The sequence below is a fragment of the Glycine max genome, chromosome 8 (genome assembly GCF_000004515.6).
Source record: "Glycine max cultivar Williams 82 chromosome 8, Glycine_max_v4.0, whole genome shotgun sequence".
Lineage (NCBI taxonomy): Eukaryota > Viridiplantae > Streptophyta > Magnoliopsida > Fabales > Fabaceae > Glycine > Glycine max.
In genome coordinates, this window is record NC_038244.2 from 31510443 (window position 1) to 31532749 (window position 22307).

General features: G+C 34.7%; 2 protein-coding genes across 2 annotated transcripts; one reads left to right on the top strand and one right to left on the bottom strand.

The window, feature by feature from the left end:
* The first annotated feature begins 2400 nt into the window (after positions 1–2400).
* Positions 2401–5215, top strand: LOC100778384 (50S ribosomal protein L19-1, chloroplastic). The gene is made up of 5 exons (XM_003530483.5): positions 2401–2671; positions 3457–3696; positions 3783–3869; positions 3961–4094; positions 4873–5215. Exons 1-5 carry the CDS (start codon positions 2540–2542, stop codon positions 4973–4975), a joined length of 696 nt encoding a protein of 231 aa, XP_003530531.1. The 5' UTR covers positions 2401–2539; the 3' UTR covers positions 4976–5215.
* A 13839-nt stretch (positions 5216–19054) lies between these two features.
* LOC102663715 (uncharacterized) lies at positions 19055–21845 on the bottom strand. The gene is made up of 2 exons (XM_006586425.1): positions 21258–21845; positions 19055–19138 (listed from the first exon to the last, which is right to left on the bottom strand). Exons 1-2 carry the CDS (start codon positions 21843–21845, stop codon positions 19055–19057), a joined length of 672 nt encoding a protein of 223 aa, XP_006586488.1.
* Between the last annotated feature and the right edge of the window lie 462 nt (positions 21846–22307).

Genomic DNA, 22307 nt, shown 5'->3' on the forward strand with positions numbered 1-22307 from the left:
TACCTGTATCCACCAACCTGCGTAACTGAGACAGTGATATCATTTGAAGAGATGAATCACGATCCCCTACTAACTCAATCAACTAGCCATTGTAGATGAATTTCATCGTGAGTGCTGTGTAATCAGTAAGGACTGGGCCTAAAGCTTTGAGCCACTGGACTCCCAGCACAACATCGGCTCCCCTTATGGGCAAAACATGAAGGTCAACCTGAAATTCATGCTTTTGTATTTTCACGGCGAGATTAGGGCATACCTGAGTGCACTGCAATTCCTCACCATTACCTACGGTGACCCGCAATGTTGAGGTCTTTTGTGGTTGCAACTGCAGCAATGTAACCAATTCCTGTTGTAGGAAATTATGGGTGCTGCCCCCATCGATCAGAATCTGGACTCGATGCTCACAAATGAATCCGGTGAGACGTAGTGTCTCCGGCGCACCGTGACCGGACAAGGCATGTAGGCTAATCTGAGCCGGCGCGGATTCCTGTAATGGAGGAGGCAACTGCGATGGTCCTGGGTCTATCTCACGGTTATCATCCTCATCCTCGGTAACAAATAAGAATAGAGATGAAGCGCACTTATGCCCCCTCGAATATTTTTCGTCGCAGTTAAAACATAGGCCTTGTTCCCTACGTATGGCGAGTTCCGATGGTGTTATCTTCTTGAAGGGGATGGATGAAGCACGAGGTCTACTCGGAGAAGGAAGCAGTGGCGAATCCGCTATGGATGAGGTCAAGGAAGGAGATGTACGCGTGACACTCGTTCCCGGGGTTAAGGAAGAAGCAGGTTTCCTGGTCTGACGGCGACCATCGAGAAGTTTCTCTTCATGGAGGCGCACGAAGGAAACCACCTGAGCTAATGAATGTGGTTGCATCACCTGAACGTCCCTTTGAATTGCAGGATTAAGTCCTGATATAAAACAACTCAAGACAAATGGCGCTGGGGGACCGATGACTCTGTTAGCAAGAGTTTCGAATTCTGAGAGGTACGCCGAGACGGTGGTCCGCTGTGTGAGCTTACACAAAACTCCGGTAGGATCTTCGTATGCTGAGGGCGAGAACCGTGCATGGATGGTGTGAAGAAAGGCTGACCAGGAGGAGAGTTGGCCACTTTGATACATCCATTGAAACCACGCTAAGGCTGGGCCCTCCAAGTAAAACGATGCTATCATCAACCTATCGTGCTCCGGTGTCGCATGGTACTCAAAGAACTGAGTTACCTTGAATATCCATCCCTCCGGATCCGTGCCGTCAAATCTTGGAACCTCCAATTTCAATCGATAAGCTGTGTTGGCGGTGGCCGTTGCCGCTGGGGCCGCAAACGACGGCGGAGCGTGAGTGTTGGTGTGGGAGTTTTCTAATTGATTCATACGATTGAGAAGTTCATCGAACTTTGAAGTCATGGATGCCGAAAGTTTTGCAAACGCATCTTCCCAACGCTCCATGCTTGTTTTCGATCGTGTAGCTTCAGCCATGGCGGAGAGGATACAATGAAAGCACCAATGTTAGGAAGAACCTTTTCTCGTGACAGAATATTCTAGAGGGAAAGGAGAGAGAGAGAATCTAAGCACAGAAGGAGAATATTATTCATATATTCCTCTCACAGGTTTGAACTTGGCTTTTATACATGCAGTTAGTTACGTAATAGCTAACTAACAATCCTAACGGCCTGTGGCATGACTACATCACTGCCCCTAAGCTTCTAGAATGATCCCTCAACTTCCTTCGTGCTGCTATACCTCCCGAGAATCTGTTAAGCTTGAAGCTCATAGTCCTTCAAGTGCCCAGGAATGTTGCTCCTTCTTTTGGGCCTCGTAACCTAATGTTCGAAGTTACTATTTGTAACACCGAAGGACTTGAAACTTTGTTCTCAAGCAATATACCTAATACTAGCAAGAAAATACCCTTAACTAAGAAAGTTAATTGGACTGCTATGTTTTTTTATTAATCTTTTTTCTTTAATTGTTTATTTGGTAATCCTGTATCTATAAGTTTTCTGGACTAGTTTAGTTTGTTTTGTGGGGTATCAAAATGCTAGACAAGTTAACCATCATAACTCCAAAACAGAACGCACTTCCCTAAACAGCAAAAATGTGTAGATAGCATTACTCTATTGGTAATAGGTTGAGTCCTTGGGAAATTTCTTCAATTCATATACGTCATGACTTATTGAACATTGAATTATTGAGGTCACTATTAATTAGTTCCATTAAAAAAATTAAAAGTTAAAACTTCTTAATGATGTCTAAATGCATTAATCAAAGATAAAAAATTATAATCTTTTTTAAGTCAGGATAAAAATACTACTGTAATACATAAGTTAGCCTTTTATCTTCATTCTTATTTCAGAAAAAAGTCACTATAAAATATAAATTGTGCACCAAATGACCAAAACTGGTTTCGGGTCCAGAACCGGTTTTTTACCGACCCATTACATAACTAACCTCGAAATAGTACCCGTGGAGTCTGGAGGCACGTGCGCAAGCCATAAACCCTAACACAGGGCTTTTCCCCTTCTATCTCTCTCTGCGTCCTCGGTTATGGCTTCTCGCAGGCTCTCATCATCTATGCTCCGACCATTCCTCCCTCGATCTCCGCCGGAATTTCAAGCTTCGATCCCTTCCCAGCCATTCTCTGTCCCAAACTTTTCCACTGGCGTTTATCCGGTCGCCGTAAGCATTCATTCATTTCCTTTCACTTTTTCCCACTCGATTTTGATCTTGTGCTGCTGCTAAATCAAGTAACCAATAGAAACGCTGTGCTTATTTTTTTTCTTTCATATTTTAGTGGAATTGCAGATTAAGATAGGCTTGGTTAGGGTGAAGAGGATGAGAATGTATTTTCACCTTGTTGTGTTTGAATGACAGAATCCTATCGTTATAGTGTTATAATAAATATATGATGTAACATGATGTTATAGTATGTCAATTGGTATCATATAATCCTTTATTGTGATTGGAAGTTTGTTAACTTACACAGAATAATGTTTAGTACAGTTCTGATCTTCTCTGTTTTCTTGTTTCTTCTTGTTAATTATGCATGATTGAGTGGAATGAATAGAGGAATTGAAGACACACAAGTATTTAGAGCTCTTCAAGGGTTATTTTTTTGGTCTGTTTGGATAAACTTCTCCAACAGCTATGATAGGAGAATAAAACAAGAAGAAAAAAATGAAATAAACTATGCATAAGCTAGTTTCTAGAAGTTCTCTCACATCAGCTTCTCCATAAGCTAATTTTTAAATTATGCGTACCTAATTTAGCTTATGAAGAAACTTATTTGATTTTTTCTTCTCTTATAAGTGCTTATGGAAAAGTTTATCTAAGGTCATGCTTATTCTATGCTTCAGTTTAGTTTTTTTGAAGGTGTGACCTTGGTATATAGATTTTGACTCAAATTGACAGTGTGCAATATAAGCTCTTATGGGTGCTTGCTTTTGTCATTATTTCTTTTGCAGATTACAAAATTATTCTCACAATTTGAGTCCGGTAATGGTTTAGCATCAGTGCTGAGAAGCTCTGGACTGGGCTTGTATCAGCAGGCTGGGGGGGTTGTACCGCCTTTTGCTAGCAGGTTTATGTCAACAGAGGCAACTTCTGTTGATTCTTCTTCTCAAGATAGTTCGACGCTGGAGCCTGAAGTTCCTCCTCGCATTAAATTTAAGAGATTAGACAAAACTGCCAGGCACATTATGCAGGCATGTGACTGCTCTTGATTGTTTTAAATAAGAACATTCCTTTTATTTTGTCATTTGTAAAAATGGTTGGTATTTATATGCTTTAGATTTTAGACAAGGAGGCTGTAGAGGATGTGAGAGGGCAAAGAGAGATACCTGACATAAAGCCTGGTTATATTGTGCAACTCAAAGTGGTATGGAATTTATTTTTTATTCATATTTGTTTGTTTGGTTTTTGTTTGTGATAGTAATTTGATCTTTTGTTTACTAAATCTGATATAACAGGAAGTACCTGAGAATAAGAGGCGTGTCTCTATTATAAAAGGCATTGTTATTGCAAGGCGTAATGCTGGACTCAATACTACATTCAGAATTAGGAGGCAGGTGGCTGGGGTTGGGATTGAATCTTTATTCCCTCTGTAAGTATTACCTTCCCATATTTATGTAGATCTGTTTTTACTATTTGAATGGGTAAAACATCTTTTTTTTCTCATTTATTGGCATTTGAGGAGGGTGTAGTTAAATTGTGTCACTGACCATAAAGATAAGATATAAATAATTACTTCAGGTGATGATAACTATTTGGAATTCTAGTTATGAGCTCGTTGTTTGTGTTGTTTATTATAAAGCACCTTAAATAAAAATGTAAAAAATTTATGATTAATAAGTTGTTCGTGAAAAAACAAAAAAAAAAAGAAGAAAAAAGCAATTTGTAGCTAGAAAGAGATACTACTAAAAGAACGTTAGTGTAAACATAATTATTTCAAAACTTATTCAATTGCACATGAATTTAGAGTTTAGAAGAAGGCTTCTTATTGGAACATAGATTTTAATTCCTGTTCAATCTGTAATCCCCCCAAGCATTATCATTATCTATAGGGAATAAGTGAACTGCTTTTTTAATATAGAATTACAAGGTATAACAATTACTTTGCTTTAATGTGCATTCAGAGTTCAGACTGATTTATGAGCTTAATCTAAGGTGTTTCGTTATGTGCTTGGGATGCGTTGTTGGGATCGTACTACTATTTAATGATCTTCTGTTTATCCTCATTTTCAGCCTGTCATAATTTTGGGTTGGGAAGAGTGGACAGGATGGGGCGGTGTAATTTTTTTGTGCTGGAATTTTTAATTCAGTTGATTGTGCTTGTAGTTATATTACATAATGGTTAATGCCTTATATTTGAACTGTGATAGGTATTCACCTAACATAAAGGAGATAAAGGTGCTTGACAAGAAGAGAGTGAGAAGGGCCAAACTCTACTATCTGAGGGAGAGAATGAACCCACTTAAAAATTGACATGGATCTTCATCTTGTTGGACATTTTTTATGATTCATGATTTGTCATAATTAGTATCTACATGTGTATTCTTTTATTTGCTGCTGTTGTGTCGTCAACTAGATTTGTTGTTTCAATGTAGCTTATTACTACCTAAGAATTAAGATAATGCAGTTTTATTTCAATCCTTAGAACCTGTCATGTTTTGGAAGGGTAATACGCATGAAATTGTAATAAGATGCATTCGTGTTAAAACTTAAGTTTCTTGAAGGCATGTTTTTCCCTGTTATGTTAAATCCTTGAAAAATGGGCTAGCATTTTAGCTGCCTTTTGTATCAATATGATTAAATTGAAATTAGCAGGGCTTCAGGGGTTTTGATTGATTATTATCTGATTAACCAATTACAGTTTACAAATTTGCATTGAAACATTCAAGCGATGGTAAAAGGCTAAAAGCAGTTGTCCTCTTTTATTGGGAGTTGTAGTTTGGGAGTATCTTGGCAAAATTAGTTGTATTAGAAACTAATCAATCCATATTAGATGGTTACTATCAACTTTCAGGTGAAGCAACCTTTGACTTTGAGCTGGAATTTTTGAGTCCTAGAAAGTTGAAATGCAAATATACTTGGGCAAATGATTACTATATGGCTCCTTTGACAGTTGAATGGGTTGTCAACTGGGATATACATACCACTCTTGGACACCAAGTGAGTTTTACCTTGTTTTTGGATTAGGAATTTCAAAATTTTAAGGAATTTGAAATGTCTAGAATTTGAATTGCTTTGATTTTAGTTTCTTTCATTTTTTAGATACTTTGTTTGGATAAATCAATTTAAATTTCTTCCATTTTAAATTCTTTGTTTGGATATGATAATTCAATTTCTTCCATATGCAAAATTTTAATTTTATATTTTAAATAGATGAAATTTTAATATTAAACTTTATAGAAAATAAACACAATTTAATTTTGAAATATTAATTAAAAAATATTTTCAATTTTTAATAATTTATAAATATAAAATATTGATAATTTTAACTAGGGTTGTTTTGCCTAACCACAATCAGTGATGTTTTTGAATCGACATCAACCAAGGCTATTTTTCGATCGACATCAAATAGGGTTTTTTTTGTCAAAGTATGTCGGGAATATTTGTTAGTTTGACATCAGTCGAGACTATTTTTTGGCTAACGTTGGTTGAGTCTATTTTTCAGCCGATGTTGGCTAGATTTTTTTTACCAACATCGACTAGGGTTTTTTTGGCCGACACCGACTAGGGTCTTTTCGAACGACATCAACCAAGGTTATTTTTAGCCAACGTCGGCCTAAAAATTCTAGTAGGCATTGACAAAAAAATCTATCCAATATTAGCTAAAAAATAACTTGGTTGATGCCGACCAATAAAACCTATCCGATGTCAGTCAAAAAACATCATTGGTCAACATTGGCCGAAAAATCCCTAGTTGAAGTTGGCTAAAAAAATAGCTCTGACTAATGTCGAACAAAAAACCCTACCCAACGTCAGGTATAAAATAGTCTTGGTTGATGTTGGCTAAAAAATAGTTCTGACCGATGTCAACGGAAAAAATTCTAGTGGATGTCGACTGTAAGAACCTAGCCGATGTCGATTAAAAATAGTTATGCCCGATGTCGATAAAAAATATTTAACTGGTGTTAGCAGAAAAAACCCTAGTCAACATCAACCAAAAAACCTAGCTAATGTGGTTAAGAAATAGCTCTGACTGATGCCAGTCAGAAAACCCTAATCGATGTCAGCAAAAAAATCCTAACCGATGTCGGCAAAAAAATCCTAACCGATGTCAGCTAAGAAAATCTAGTTGACATCAGCCAACACACCTTAGCTAACATTGACTAAAAAATAACCTTAACCGATATTGGCAAAAAGTAGCTTTGGCTGGTGTTGGCTGGAAAAACCTAGCTGACATCAGTTAAAAAACCCTAACAGGTGTTTACTCAAAAGTTAGTCATGATCGATATCAGTAGAAAAAATCTAGCCAACATTGGCCAAAAAATCATTGGTCAACATTAATTGAAAAAACCTGGATGACAACGACCAAAATAATCCTTGGCCGACATTAGCAAAAATTTCCCATGAGTGACGTCAGTGAGAAAATAACCCTAACCAATATCATCTAAAAATAATCTTAGTCAATATCGGCAAAAAATAGTGTTGGTTGATATCATACAAAAAAATTTTGACCGAAAAACCCTCGGTCAACGTCAGTGAAAAATAACTTATGTCGATATCGGTCGTAAAACCTTTGGTCACCCGTAGTTGTGAGTGTTGAGCGAAAAAGAGTCGCGAGTAAGAACGTGAATTAGAGTGAGTATCTCCGAAAAAAGAATTTCAAATTCTATATTTTTTGAGAGAATTTGAAATCCCACTATTTTAGTCAATCAAAATTATTCATAAAAATATCAAAAATTAAATCTCCTTTCAAATACTCTATTCAAACAAGCTATTTATCATGAATCATTTTAAATTCCTTGAAAAAATGAATTCCCCTACTAAATTGTTCCATCCAAACAAAGGGTTAAGGTTTAGTGGTCGTGGAATTTTTTTCCCTTAATAGTGCCGAAAATAGCATTGTTTAGTATTCCAAATTCAACAGTTCAAGAATAGCAGAGATGGTCATTGTACAGATAGGCAGGAAGCCTACTTACGAGAATGAGAAATGAACAAGATGATATACATCAGAGATAGGTGCATTCTCCTTCTTCCTCCTCTTTGAGTAAGAACCTTCTATATGTTATAACTTAAACATAATCGTATCACTACGCAAAATAGGTTTCATGTATCACGTTCCAAGTAAATATGTGGTTGAGATTAAAAATTGTTTTTTTTATCCTTGCATTATATTGAGAATGTTTGCTAAATTAAAGCATGACATTGTCTCTCATACGGTGCCCATGATAGATTATTGTAAGTTAAGAAGCCAAGAAAGAACAAAAAAAAGATATTTTTTTAGTTCAATTCTCCTCCACATTATTTATTAGGTTTGCTTTATTGCTTGAATGAAGGCTTATAGGATTTGTGCCTTTGCGAGCATTCTTTTTAGGGTAAATATCCAATTTGATCTTTAAAAATGTAAATCGCTGACATTTGAGTCCCTAAAAAATGCAAAAATATTTTTTCCTATAATTGTAAAAATGGGATGTTGACTCAACATAATTAATTTGTCATGGAAAAGTCGATGGACCATTTTGTCATTTTTGGACATTTTAAAAAAAATTACGGCAAGCTCTCTCTCCTCTTTAGACAGTTGAACCCTCTTTGAAATTGAGGAGGTTCTAGTGAGTATATTACACTTTGAGATATGTGTAAGCGGGCTTGAATATGTGGTAGAATGAGGAAAACTAAAAATAAAGAGAGTCGCATGGGGCATCATGTTGAAAATTTTGCTAGAGCTTGTAAGACGGAGGTTGATTGACAGTTTTTGCATTGCATGGTGTGGGAGGATTATGTCCTCGAATGTCTTTGTGACATGTTGTTGGAGCAAGGAATTGGTCTCGAGCTCATTCACCAATTTGATGTTGATAAGTACCATGTGTATTGGAATCCCACTGTGATGAAGAATCTAAATTCCTAGTGAGAAATGTATATGTTGAGATTTAAAAAGAAATATTTTAGGATGCATGTTAGATTCGGTAGATAACCACATTGTCATGGTTGCTAGTGTGGGTGTGACTTGTTTAAGTCCTTATGTGTTTGGTTGATGAAGCAAAAAGACTCACCCTTACATTTTGCTCAGGATTAGATAGCGGGTGAGGATCTGACATCCCATCTCAAGGATGAATGCACTTGGAGGTGGTGGATACTTGATGCGATTGGCGGCATGGATAAATTCCTTGGGCACCTTTGTTATGCGTAGACATTTACTGGCTTATTTTTTTGGTGTAGTTTCCACACCGGATTGGGTCTAGAGATGATTGCTTTGAGTTTAGGACCTTCTTTTTTATATGTATTTGAGTTGGTTAGGCCTAGGCTTTGATACTTTTGATATGTGTATATTTAGTCATCTACTTTGTCATCATATACAATCGTACCTTGAGGTTGTACTCATAACTTTATCTAAGGAAAATATTTATTCATATTTATATATTTTGTGATTTAGATATATTCCATTTCTTTTAGTCCACTTTAAATATTTTAAGAAGTAAGCTTCTAAGCGAAACTACATTACGCTTTCATTTAAAGAATATGAACAAGTCGTTTTATCTATTACGTAGTATCAACTCTTGAAAGCAACTAATAAAAAGTTTTAAAAATTCACTAAAATTTCAATTCATGTTTTCACAGCCTTACATAATTGTGAAATTAAATTGATTAACACGTGTTATAAAATAAAGAAATAAAATAATAAATGTATAATTACAGTCTTAGAAATTAGAGTGTTGCAAAGAGCATCATTGGCATTTCTCATTGTGTCAATTTGATAATTCGGTCAATTTAGAATTAATTTTAGTATTTTTAACATAATAAGAAGTTTTAACCACCACAAAGCAATACTTATCGAGTTTGACACTAATTGTAATGGTTATTTATTACAAATCTGTAATAGTGACATTTAAATTATCACTATCGTTTTGTATATTTGTGACAACTTGATTTTGTCACCATCATATATGAATATTAGTGATGATATTTTCATCACAATAATTATTAGTTTATTGTAACTATCTAAAACATCGTCACTAATGCAGTAGTGACTCGCATATTAGTGACAACAGGTGGCCAATCAAAATATCGTCACAAGATGTCTCTAGTGATGAGTTTTTATGTTTTTAACGATGAATGTTGTTATTACAAAAGATAATTTGTAAAATGTGAAATCAAAGCATAGATTGAAACAATCTTAGATTTTGTAAAATTTGCGACATGAAAATATTCTATTTACACGCATGCTTCAATAAATCATTTGATTCTTTTTATTATATTGATCAAAATACATAGAGTAACAATATTTTTTAATGAATTTTAAGATTCATGGAACTATATAAGAGAAATTGAGTATGAAAAATTATAAGTTCTTGTTAAGAGTTTTTTTAATTTTTAAATATTATTGTGGTTGTTAAAAACAACCATTATGTTCATTAAGTATGTGAAAATACGTCTAGGTTACTTAAGTAATGTTTTGTGACAATTTTTAAGCATCATTTGTTAAAATTGTTAGCAGTAGTAGTTCTAAATTGACATAAGGACCAAATTAACATAAGTTTGAAACATAAAAGACTATTAAAAATTTTGAAAGATATGGGACGGGACTAAATCTAAAAATTAAAAGGTTAAAATATATTTTTAGTTCTTTATATTTTTTATTATATTCAGTCCAATTCCTTATATATGTTTTAAAAAATTAATTTAGTACTTTATGTTTTTCTAAAGTAAGTCAAAATGGTTCTTACAAAACAATAATAATTTCCAATTAATATTAAAAATCTAAAAATTAAAAGGTTAAGATATATTTTTAGTTCTTTATATTTTTTATTATATTCAGTCCAATTCCTTATATATGTTTAAAAAAATTAATTTAGTACTTTATGTTTTTCTAAAGTAAGTCAAAATGGTTCTTACAAAACAATAATAATTTCCAATTAATATTAAAGTATTTTTTGGTTACTTGTGAAACTTATTTTCATGCCATTATCATCATTTGTGTTGTCCTTTTTTGTTTGAACATCATATGCATTTCATAGTTTTCAGGATAAAAATCAAACTAAATATAATAAAAAATATAAATTAAAAATTTTAAAGACAAAAAGTGTGTTATAGGTACAATAAAACAAAGCAACAAATGTGTAATTTAGCTTATAAAAGAATTGATGGGGTAATTTTACTTCACCCCCATTTGTTAGGGGAGAAATTTTTACTTTCTCATGAATCCTAAATTGAAAAACTTAGTTTTCATGTTTGATACGTATTTTTAAGAAACATTCTTGAAAAACTATGATTCCTGAAAATTGTTTTTAACTCATACTAGTGTAAAGTTTTACGATTTACAAATTCTTATATTATTATAATTTTTAATATATTTGTAATGTATTTCTATTTTAAATATGTTTGTGTGTTCGTGCATGAGTGGCGTATGATTGCAAGTATATTCATAGGTATCTGTTGTAAAATTAAAACAAAAAATAAATTAAATTAAAAATAAACAAATTATTATACTAAAACAAATACTTTTAATATATATATATATATATATATGCACTAAAAATAAATAATTTTAAATTTTTATATTTATACTTAAATTATATTAGAGTAACTTACCTTATATAAATAAAGTTATTTAAGTAATTTCAAATTAAGGTATCCATAAGTTTGAGTTATTATTTACCTATGTTTCATTGATAAACAAGTAAAATAAAAATTAATTTATTTTACTCTTACACGCATGTACCTATTAAATTATCCATTTTAATCTAGAATAAATTTCAGTATATTTTTTTTCTTCTCTAATCATTATATTTACAAACTAAATTAAAACATGGATCAAGCAAAAATTGAGGATTTACAAACGAAATAATATTTTTATATTATATAATATAAATCACTCATCCATAATCATGATCACCAGTTTTGTTCGGTACATACACTCATTACATTATGTCCACCATCTTTGAAACAACAACATCAATAGAAGAGATCAATTTTAACAGTATGCAAAAATTTTGACATTATTGTAAAGAATGATACATAAAACATTTTTATTCGAACATATGACAAATGCAAAGGGAGTTAAATTGTTACTCTAGGATAGCACTTTGAAATTGAAAAAAAAAAAAACATAAACATTAGAAAATAATGCAAAAAAATGACATAATGAAATAGACAAAAGAAAAGAAAAGACAGTGAAAGTTAGGCAGTATGAAATGAGACATATAAATGGATGGATAAACAATATATTTGGAATTTAAAATGAAAATTAAATTCAACTCAAATAATTAACGAATAATCAGACCAAAAAGATGAACAATCTTAATTACATATAATTAATTTGAAATAATTAGAATTTAATATTTAATGATTGGATTACTTATAATTAACTAATAATAGACAAATTTTGTAATGCTAATCAATTTTCATTAATTAATTATAATATATTTTATAAATGAATAAATTTCCATATTAATAAATATATCCAAAACTTTTTATCATAAAAGTAATTATTAAAAATTTATATCTGAAAATATATTTAAATTTTTCCTATTGTAAATTTATTAAAAAATAAACTAATATCTAAAAAATATACTAAAAACATTTTATTTTTGAATATTTAAGAATAAATTAAATTTATAAACATATTATTAAATACAATTTAAATCATAAAAAATGATTTGAAGTTTAAGAAATTACACTTATAAAAGATCGATCTTGAATGTGAGATTTGAATATGCACACGGTTTAATTTATTTTTTATTTGATTTAAATAATAATAATAATAATAATAATAATAATAATAATAATAATAATAATAATAATATAACTAATAATTTGTAAATTGATTCAAATAAATTTTTATTTAATTTTTTAAACAATAATATATTAATTGACAAACACATGTATTAATTTTAAAGGATAGAGTGTTTGGAGAATCAACCAAAGAACTTGTTTTGTTTCTTAATCTGTAGCTTGACGTTGAAAATGACTATTTCATTATAAGTTATCATAGCAACAATCTTGAATGTGTTTTATCAATTACGTTTGAAATTAAAAAAAATATCAAACATTTAATTCTTTTTATTAGTGATTGATATCAATCTACTTATCAGTTAATAAGGTTTATTAAGGGTAACTAAAATTTAAAAATATAACCAAATATATACATATTAAAATTAATGGATAATTTTACTCTTAATTTATTAATCAATTTAATTTCTTAACAAAATTTTCAGGTAGTTGGATAAATCTATTTATGTTTATAAATGTTTTTGTGAGTGACACATGACAATAACACATCATGTAAAGTGCCTTTGTTAGAAGATTTTGTAGAACTTTAGCTTTTGAGGAAATTGTGACACTTGAAACTTTCCTCTAATTTGTAGATGATAATTTTTTAAACTTTTATCCAATCAGACTACCTTTTAATTATTTTAATGGGTTTTTGATTAACTATCCATTTTTTATATTTGGTGCAAATGACTTTGTTGCAAAAAAAAATAATTATTAATATTTTTTTATTTTATTTTCAAGTTAAAGATATTAAATTTTAATTAATACCCAAGATTGTCATTAACATTAAATACAAAGATATATATATATATATATATATATATATATATATATATATATATATATATATATATATATATATATATATATATTCCATCCATAATTGTTATTTATACATTAAAAAAATCAATTTTTTTATATAAATTATATGTTTTGAATGACTGCATATTTAACATATTTATTTATATTTTCTATATTGTATTTTTATTAACAATAAAACTAAAATTTTAAATACTTGTTAAACATATTTACATGTATTTTTTATTCATTCTGATACACAAAATAATTAAATAGAAAATTACATATTTGAATTATAAATTATTTACCATTCAATTGTCAAATTAGGTTCTAGTGTATTTGAATAAGATTATATGCCTTAATTACATAGAAACATTTGTTGCATAATAGAATTCTTTTTTTTAAGTTTATTTAATTGGTTATTCAAAAAAATATTTTAATTTGGTTTAAAATATCTAGCTACAAATTAATATATTAAGATTTTTTAATTGATAGTCAATCAAAACTTTATTTGTTTTCAAATTGTTTTAATTAATTTTAAATTTCTAATTACATTGATTAAAAATTGTATTGTACAGGGTCCACAAAATTTACGTGGCAAGCTACATGACACTCCGATATACATGTCAGCCCTGGTATAAGAGCGCGGACGACAGACCCTTAGCAACCGGGCTCCCAATTGACAGTTATCTCTAGCCTCTTATTATTTGAATATATTATCATCTCTTTATCACGTGGTAGATGATGCAATCCTACCCCCCAAGGGCATTCGATATAAGACTTCAAGAAGATTGGGCCAGAGATGCAAGAGAAGACCCTAAGATTCTCATGAGCCTTAGAATAGATTTCGGGCCCATGAGCTAAGTATGAGTCCACTTATCTTTTTACATATTAGATTAAGGTTTCATTATTTTTGGGTCTTGTATTTAAAGCTCCATAATGTAGGTAGGGTACCCTAGAAATGTAGGATTTTTTAGCCTTTGTATTTTAGGGCACCTAGACTAATTTTTATATTAGAGGTAGTTTTGTAATTTTACATGCATTAAGCGAATATTTGATGTGTGTGTTAGAAAATCAATTTAATTAAATTGGGAGAAGCCCAATCCAATTAAATTTTAGAGGGCGAGGTGAGCATTTGCCTGGTACACCCCATTGCCACATCATATAGTCACACTTTGTGCATGTCCTTCATGTTTTACATGCCTCATGACACCTAAGCACACTTAGTGGAGAATCTTGAACTTGATATTGGATTAGTGGCTGAACCATAGCTAAAATTCACTAATCATAATTAGTGAAAATTTGGCTCCATAAATTCAATTTCAAATTCAAGTAAAATTTGAATAGAAATTCAAATTTTCCTTTAATTTTGTGTGACACTTAGGCTATAAATAGAGACCATGTGTGTGCATTTTTTTGGAACTTTGATCATTTAAGAATTATACTACAAAGTTCAGACCTCACTTGAGGTACAAAATTCCGTGCTCCTTCTCTCCTTCTCCCTCTCCTCATCTTCTCCTCCTTCAAGCTCTTATCCATGGCTTCCTATGGTGAGCTTCTTCTTGACTCATCTTCCCCTTGAAGTGGCGTCTCCAATCATCTTCCTTCTCCATTCCGCTACCATTCATCTTCAAGAAGCAAAGGACTCCATTGATGAAGAAGATCCAAGGCCTACAAGCTCCACATGGAGCTACATCATGATTCCCTCCCCCTTGAAAAGGATTTGACCTCAAATCCAGAGGTTCTTGAAACTCAGGGATTCTTTCCACAACACTTGTAAAAAGAATTAAAACATATGTATTAGTGATGTTGGGTATCTTAGAGTAGGGTGTTCGCTCTTTGACAACTGCGAAATCTATCAGCAAGTGTACTGAGTCACAAGTAATATAAAACGATAAGAACCGAGTATCGAATCACAGGGAGTTTGTTTCATTCGCAAAAGCGTTCATTCAATAAGTAGACATTTGTATACAATCATGAAATGGAAATAAACACATGATATAGTTGCAATTCTAAAGATAACTACAAAATTAACTATGTAAATGCGAGAGATAAATAGATGATTAAAACGTTAGGTCCTTCTACTGAGCGACTTGATGCAATTAAAGGTTTTTCTCTATTTAAGGTTGTTTTTGTGTTCTATGCTGAGGACAAATACACCAAACACCAATTCCTCGCGTGAATGGTCTAATTTTATTTAAACCTCATTCTTGGATGTCTCGTCGAACTTAGCCTAAGCGAATTGCATTACGATTACAACATATTAAAAACTAAATCCCTACACTCTGTGTCCAGACATACAGTTATCTAGCCCTGCTCTATCCAGTTCTAAGGATTCAAAACATTTTCCAATGATAAAAATCCTAACTTTACACAGACATGGGTGATCAATCCACAAGCATGCAATAATTAAATGCAGATAGAAGCAATGAACACATCAAAACAACATTAAATAGTTTTTGCATCAAGGCTCAACAGAAATTCCCAACAAAAGCTTTAGCCTTCCATGACAAGTTATCACCTTTCAACTACAATAGGGGTTTTTAGAAGAAAAATTCAGATTACACACTGGTGGGGATGTCTCCTCCACCTTTAGGAACCTAGAAATCACTCTAAAACCTAGAATCCTCTTGAAAGCTGAGGTTTTTGGTGCTCCCTTGACCTGCTGCTTCTCTCACGTATATCTCTATTCTTCCCAAAAGCTAAAAACTCTCCTTTTTACGCCAACTTCAACTTTTAAGGGTTTTCTGTCCTTGAAGGCTCGCTTAGCGCCATTTTCACACTAAGCGCGAATTAGTGATTTTTGGCTGAACGAGTCAGGCGCGCTGGGCGCCAGAAGAGACAAATGACTCGTTGGGCGAGCTGATGGTGCGCTGAGTGCGTGCATGCACGGAAAATTCTCTTCCAGATTCTCCTTATTCACTAAGCGAGCCGATGTCTCGCTTAGCGGATGTTGCTCACTAAGCGCATATGTCTCACTTAGCGAGACACCAACTGCTGCAACCTTCTTATTCTTCATCTTTTCACCTGAAACTGAAGTTGGAAACACATTAATTCACAATGAAGGGAATATCTACTGCATAAAAATTAAACCAAACATAAAAATATGTACAAACCTACAAAAAGAACTATAAATTAAGGAAAAGACATAAATTTCATAATTCTTTTCAATACAAAAGTTAGTCGTAAATGATGACTAACAACTCCCCCAAATTTACAGTTTTGCTTGTCCTCAAGCAAAGAAAGAACAATTCACTTGTCCTTAAGTGATAAGATCACAGTGGTTATTCAAAATTGTGTTTTCCAAAGAATTCAATCACATGAACACAAGTGGCAAGCAATGCTTTCAACCAACAACTTCTCATAGAGATATGCAGAATTTGAAAGATAGGAACATGATTATTAAGCAACACAAGTGAAATAAACTAGCAAGCAAGACAAATATCAAGGAAGGTTCATCAAGCCAATTCCTCATGGTCACTGTTTCACTTAAGCACAAGTGTTTAGGCAATTTATCAATCAACAACCAACATAAGTCCCAACTTTTGAATTTCATCTCATGACATACAATTACAAACACACAATTTGAATCCGAAGGACTTTCTAGGCTTGTAATGAGGCTGGGCTGCAAACAATTCATGGTTTTTCTAGGATGCAAAGGCTTAAGTTCTAGGAGAGCATTCATCCTTAGATTAACTCTTTTTCTTTTTATTCCAGCTTCAATTACTTGCCTTTTTCATTTAAGGCACTTAGCTTCAAATAACAGCCCACACAACATTTATTCTTGAAATTTCTTTTTCTCTCTTTTTTTTTTTATTTTAGAAGCTTTTATTTACTACTTCTAGACAATTTTCTGTATGGTTGTTATTTGTCTTACCATTCTTATCATCACCCAACAATCTCCCCCAAATTTGGGGCAAATTTGCTTTGAATCGTAATGCTCTCCTACAACCTAAGAAAAGGTAGATGGAGATTATGACTTTACAGGCTCAAGGTTCAGCTCAATCAATGAAAAACAAGCTCAACATGGGTGCAAGGGATTTATCATTCATGAACAGGGTAAGCTTTTTGGCTAAGTGGCTATTTCAATCAATCATGGCCTTCATCATTTCCAAAATTCATGCATTCATTCTCAGAGATTCATGCAAAAGTTGGTACCTAATGCTAGTCGCTCTCTCACAATTAAGATCACACAACTCACTGGGTTGTGGCTAATGATTACCTTCACAATTTATCTGTCAAACCAACTAACATTTTCATTCATGTCCCTAATTCATGTTCTTTTTCTTCTAATTACTGCATACTTACCCAAGGCAAGTGATCTACGCATCACAATTCACTTAATCCATGCAATCGATCAATTCAAATCATTCACAAACACAAAATTTTCCAATCAAGGCAAACCATTGCATAAATCAAACTGCAAACTATTCAACAAGCTATAAAATTTGCTAACTAAATAAACTGAATATAAAAGCATAAAATAAACATAAAAATGTATCAATAACAGGAAAAGTAAATCAAAATCTTGTTAAGGCTCCTCCTGTGCTGCTGTAGGCTCGTCCTAAGGCGAAGAAGGAGCATCCTGGGCTGGCTGAGGAATATCCTGAGCTGTAGCAGACCATGGATCCCAAGTGCTTTGTTCTGCTGCCATATCTACTGCATAATCTGTATCTGCAATGCCATCCTCCTCCTCTGAGACCTCCAAAACTAGTGTAGTGACCGGTGAAGTCCGCGAAGTGGTCTTTGGAGTGGCCTCCGGCTGTGGCTGAGACTTCTGGGCTGCAGAAGCCTCACCTCCCCCCAAAGGAGAAGGCTACACTCCTGGCCAGGCCACCTGTGCTGTAAACTCCTCCATGTTGATGATGGGCTGATGCTGAGTCGAGTCATGGATACTCTACATCACCAGGCATAAGCCATGGTGGAGGCTCTACAACATCGGCACTAGAACGCCTGAGCTCTGCATGGAGGTGCCGAAGGGTGTTGAGATAGATGCTGATGGTGGTGGAGTTGGAGCACAAGGAGCTGGAGGTGTAGAAGAAGAAGGAGCAGTAGTAGAAGCCTTAGGTCTTGGAGCCTGTGCCTTGTGGGTCCCTGGAAATGTGATCGAAGGATCATCCAGGTTCTAGTAGTTCTTCTTAATATACACCATATTAATGGTAGGGCTGAGAGACTCAAAGGTGAGGGAGTCTGAGACAACTCCTCAGGCGACGCACAAGGCTGTGATAAGTGCGGGAAAGCCGAGCCTGGAGGAGTTGGACTGGGCCATCTGAGAGATCTGTCTAGAGATAAGCGAGCCCATGACCATGTCCATCCTCATAACAAGTCCATAAAATAACCTCGCCCTGTCCATATTCAAATCAAACGTGTGAGAAGTGGGGGCGAGGTTAGAATATGACAAGACACTCCAGGTCTGTGCCAGTGTAGTCAAATCCTTCATCAGGAGCTTCCGGGGCGCACCCTCTGCATTAAGTACAAATCCCTTCCCTGGGATGTAGAGTCTGGAAGCCAGCTCCTGAGGGTCTATGCGAGTGATGTAGACTGCTCCCCTGGCTCCAGAACTAGTGGTGTCTCCAGAAAAACATTCAGAGAGGTGGCATCAAATTTAATCAGCTTCCCCTGCACTCGAACCTGCCTGGGGGATTTGTCTTCAGGATCATATAGGTTGGCATAAAATTCCTTGACCAGGGCCACATCTATGTTCTCATCCATTTGCCTGGTCAAGGATTTATGCCAGTTTTGCCTCTCAAGTTCCCTGCGGAACTCATCATACTCCGTGATGTAAAGAATCACATTCCTCTCTGGAAGAATGTTCTGAGCATATCTCTCCTAGGCACCCTCAGATATGAATCTAGTGGTGTCATAGGGCTCCCGGGGTCTGGAGACAGTGGATTTCCTCTTCCTGGAGGCCATCTGCATAAAAAAGAATCACAGGAATCAAGTTAGACAGATTTTATTTCAAAATGAAAGTAGAAAAATAAAACAGAAAAACAGACTGGGTGCTTAGCGAGACTATCTCGCTTAGCGTGCCTTATGAAATTAACAGCTCAAGCTTAGCGCGCAAGGCGCGCTTAGCGCGACAACACAAAAACATAGACTCTGGCTAAGAGAGACATACTCGCTTAGCTAAAACAACACAATGGCTAAGCGAGCATGGCTCGCTAAGCCTTATTCTCTCACAGAGAGCTAATTGCGCTTAGCGAGACTGACTTGCTTAGCACGACACACTACACAGGCTTAGCGCCAGCAAGCGTTTAGCCAAACTTGACCACTGGAACATGATTGGCTTAGCGAGCAAGCTCACTAAGCCTAATTCAAAAATAAAGAAGAAATTGCGCTTAGCGAGACTAACTCGCTTAGCGCATGAACAAAAACTCGGAAAACTAAATTGCTTTGGGCTTAGCGAGACTGACTCGCTTAGCCCAAGCTTATTCACTAATAGAGGTTGGGTGGCTTAGCGAGACTAACTCACTTAGCCACTAACAGAAGACCAAAAGCCTCTTAGCCTTTGACTCAAGCAACACAACTCGCTAAGTGCGGCACGCCAGCTTAGCGAGTTCATACGAACACATAAACAAAATCTGGAAATTTAAACACTCGCTAAGCCAAAGTGTAGTGGCTTAGCGAGTTCATACAGAAACTCATATATTAAAAAAAAATGATGATCATGCTTAGCGGGATAGGGCCGGCTTAGCGAGTTCATCAGAAAACCCAGAAATTCATCAAAAATTGATGAACTCGCTTAGCGAGAACATCGAAAATTCCAGAAAAGTTGGGGCTTTTCAGCCCCCTAACACAGGCCCCTATTAGGCCTGAAAATCTAATCAAAGCATAGCAAAATGGCATACATTATGTGCGAAACAAAACCCCTAAAAACATAATGTCTAGAAATTATCCAAACAACAATCAAATCAACACAAAATTGAAACTTTAAAACACTAAAGAATGGCTTCTACCCTAAGGTTCAAAATGAAAATTAAAATGCAAAGTAAGAGAAACTTACTTGGATTGCTGGAAATGTTGAGCAAAGAAGGAAGCAAAAGAAGCAAAAGGCAAGGAAGTGCAGTGTAGATGAGTACAAAAAAAAAGCAGAGGAATGCCAATGATAGGAGTTATAATTTGCACAAAAGAAACTGCCTAAGGCAGTAATGTTTATTTTTGGCCATTTCGATTGCCTCGCTTAGCGCGGTTCACTCGCTAAGCGAACACTCAATGACGTTTGATTTTTCAGATTTCAAATTCATGTGCTTAGCGAGACATCTCGCTCAGCCCAATTCAAAAATTAGAAAACCCGAGAAGGATTTGGGCTAAGCGAGCATGTCTCGCGCATAATGAACCCCATACTTAGCGAGATCTGCAACTCTGATTGGTCTGCAACTTTCGCTTAGCGGGCCGTGGGCCGGCTTAGGGAATTAAATGTTTCCTGATGCAGTAGTGGGGCTCGCTTAGCGAGATGGTCTCACTAAGCGCAATTCCAAACCCGAGAGGGATTTGGGCTTAACAGGCTAACCCGCTGGGCCCAATTCACATTAAGGTCTAACAAAGCAAAAATTGCGCTTAGCACACATGAGTGTTTAGTGAGATGAAGCTGTGCGCTTAGCGAGATGACTCACTGAGCCCAATTCCAAAAGATGAAATTCCAGAGAGGTTATTTTGGGCTTAGCGCACAGGGCTCGCTTAGTGAGGCCCCATCAACCAATGAGTAGGGGTTGATGCGCTTAGCACGAGTGATGACTCACTCAGCGCATGCATAACGATTCGCTTAGCGCATAGGGCACGCTGAGTGAGTGGATGTCTAAAAAAAATTTCTAAGTTATTTTTCCATCCACAGCTTCAGAGAAGCTTAATCAACCCCATATCCAAATGCAAAACATGCTGATGATTTTCTCATACAATCACAAATAAGTAATCCTAACTATATGCAATGAACATGAAATTAAAAAGGGATGGGTTTCCTCCCAGTAAGCGCTCGTTTAACGTCATTAGCTTGACGCATCTTACTTCATGGATCTGGATCAAATTTGGTTCCAACCTTCTGAACCATCTCCTTCCATCCTTCATTTACCTTTGAACAAACATTCTGGTTGAGCAAATGCTTTTCTTCATCAAACAAATCAAAGCTAATCTTCTGATCAGCTATGCCCATTTCCAGCTTTATCTTTCCCATATCCACCACGCAAATGGCGGTTAACATGAAGGGACAACCCAAAATCAAGGGGATTTCAGTGTCCTCTTCAATATCCATCACTACAAAATCAGCGGGGAAAGTAAAATGCTTCACTCTAACCAGAACATCTTCAATTACACCATAAGGTTTGTTAATAGAATGATCTACTAGTTGTAGTGTCATTCTTGTTGGCATAATATCCAACTCTCCAAGTCTCCTGCACATGGAGAGCGGCATCAAGTTTATTCTGGCCCCCAAATTAATGAGAGCTTTTCCAACAAACACAGAACCAATAGAGCAGGGAATTGTGACACTCCTAGGATCCTTGTGCTTCAGTGGAAGGATTCTTTGAATCACCGCACTGCAATTTCCCTCCACAACAATATTATCACTATGAATGTACTTGCTCTTCTTGGTTAACAAATATTTTAAAATTTTTGAATAGAGTGGCATCTGCTGCAGGGCTTCTCCAAAGGGAATTGTTATCTCCAATTTCTTGAAGATGTCAAGGAACCGAGCTAATTGTCGCTCCTTGTCTTTCTTTGATGGTACCAAAGGATATGGCACCTCTTTCCCTATACATGGAATAGCCTCTTTCTTCTTCTCACGTGCAAGCTCACTCTTTGTCTTTCTTACTCCCTCTCTTTCCTTCTCTTTTTCATTTTTTTCTTTTTCTTTTTCATTTTCTTTTCCTTCACCATTTATTTCTTTCTCATTCTCATTTATTTTGTTCTCCCTCATCTAGTTTTCTTCTTTTTCCTTCTCTTCTTCTCCTTCTTTAATCACTAGCTCTTGGTCATCACTAATTCTTCCCTCATCCTCAACCATAGTTGCCTTCCTGCCTCTGGTCATAACAACTTTGCATTCTTCTTTTGGATTCTTCTCAATGTTTGCTCCAAAAGTGCTAGAAGAATT

Excerpts from the sequence above, each read along its gene's own strand:
- LOC102663715 (XM_006586425.1), bottom strand. The coding sequence starts at position 21,845 with ATGCCACTCTATTCAAAAATTTTAAAATATTTGTTAACCAAGAAGAGC. Across the intron at positions 19,139-21,257 it reads GGAAGGAGATGGTTCAGAAG|ATGGCCTCCAGGAAGAGGAA; the intron begins GTTGGAACCAAA and ends TTTTTTATGCAG.
- LOC100778384 (XM_003530483.5), top strand. The coding sequence starts at position 2,540 with ATGGCTTCTCGCAGGCTCTCATCATCTATGCTCCGACCATTCCTCCCT. Across the intron at positions 3,697-3,782 it reads CTGCCAGGCACATTATGCAG|ATTTTAGACAAGGAGGCTGT; the intron begins GCATGTGACTGC and ends TATATGCTTTAG. Across the intron at positions 4,095-4,872 it reads ATTGAATCTTTATTCCCTCT|GTATTCACCTAACATAAAGG; the intron begins GTAAGTATTACC and ends GAACTGTGATAG.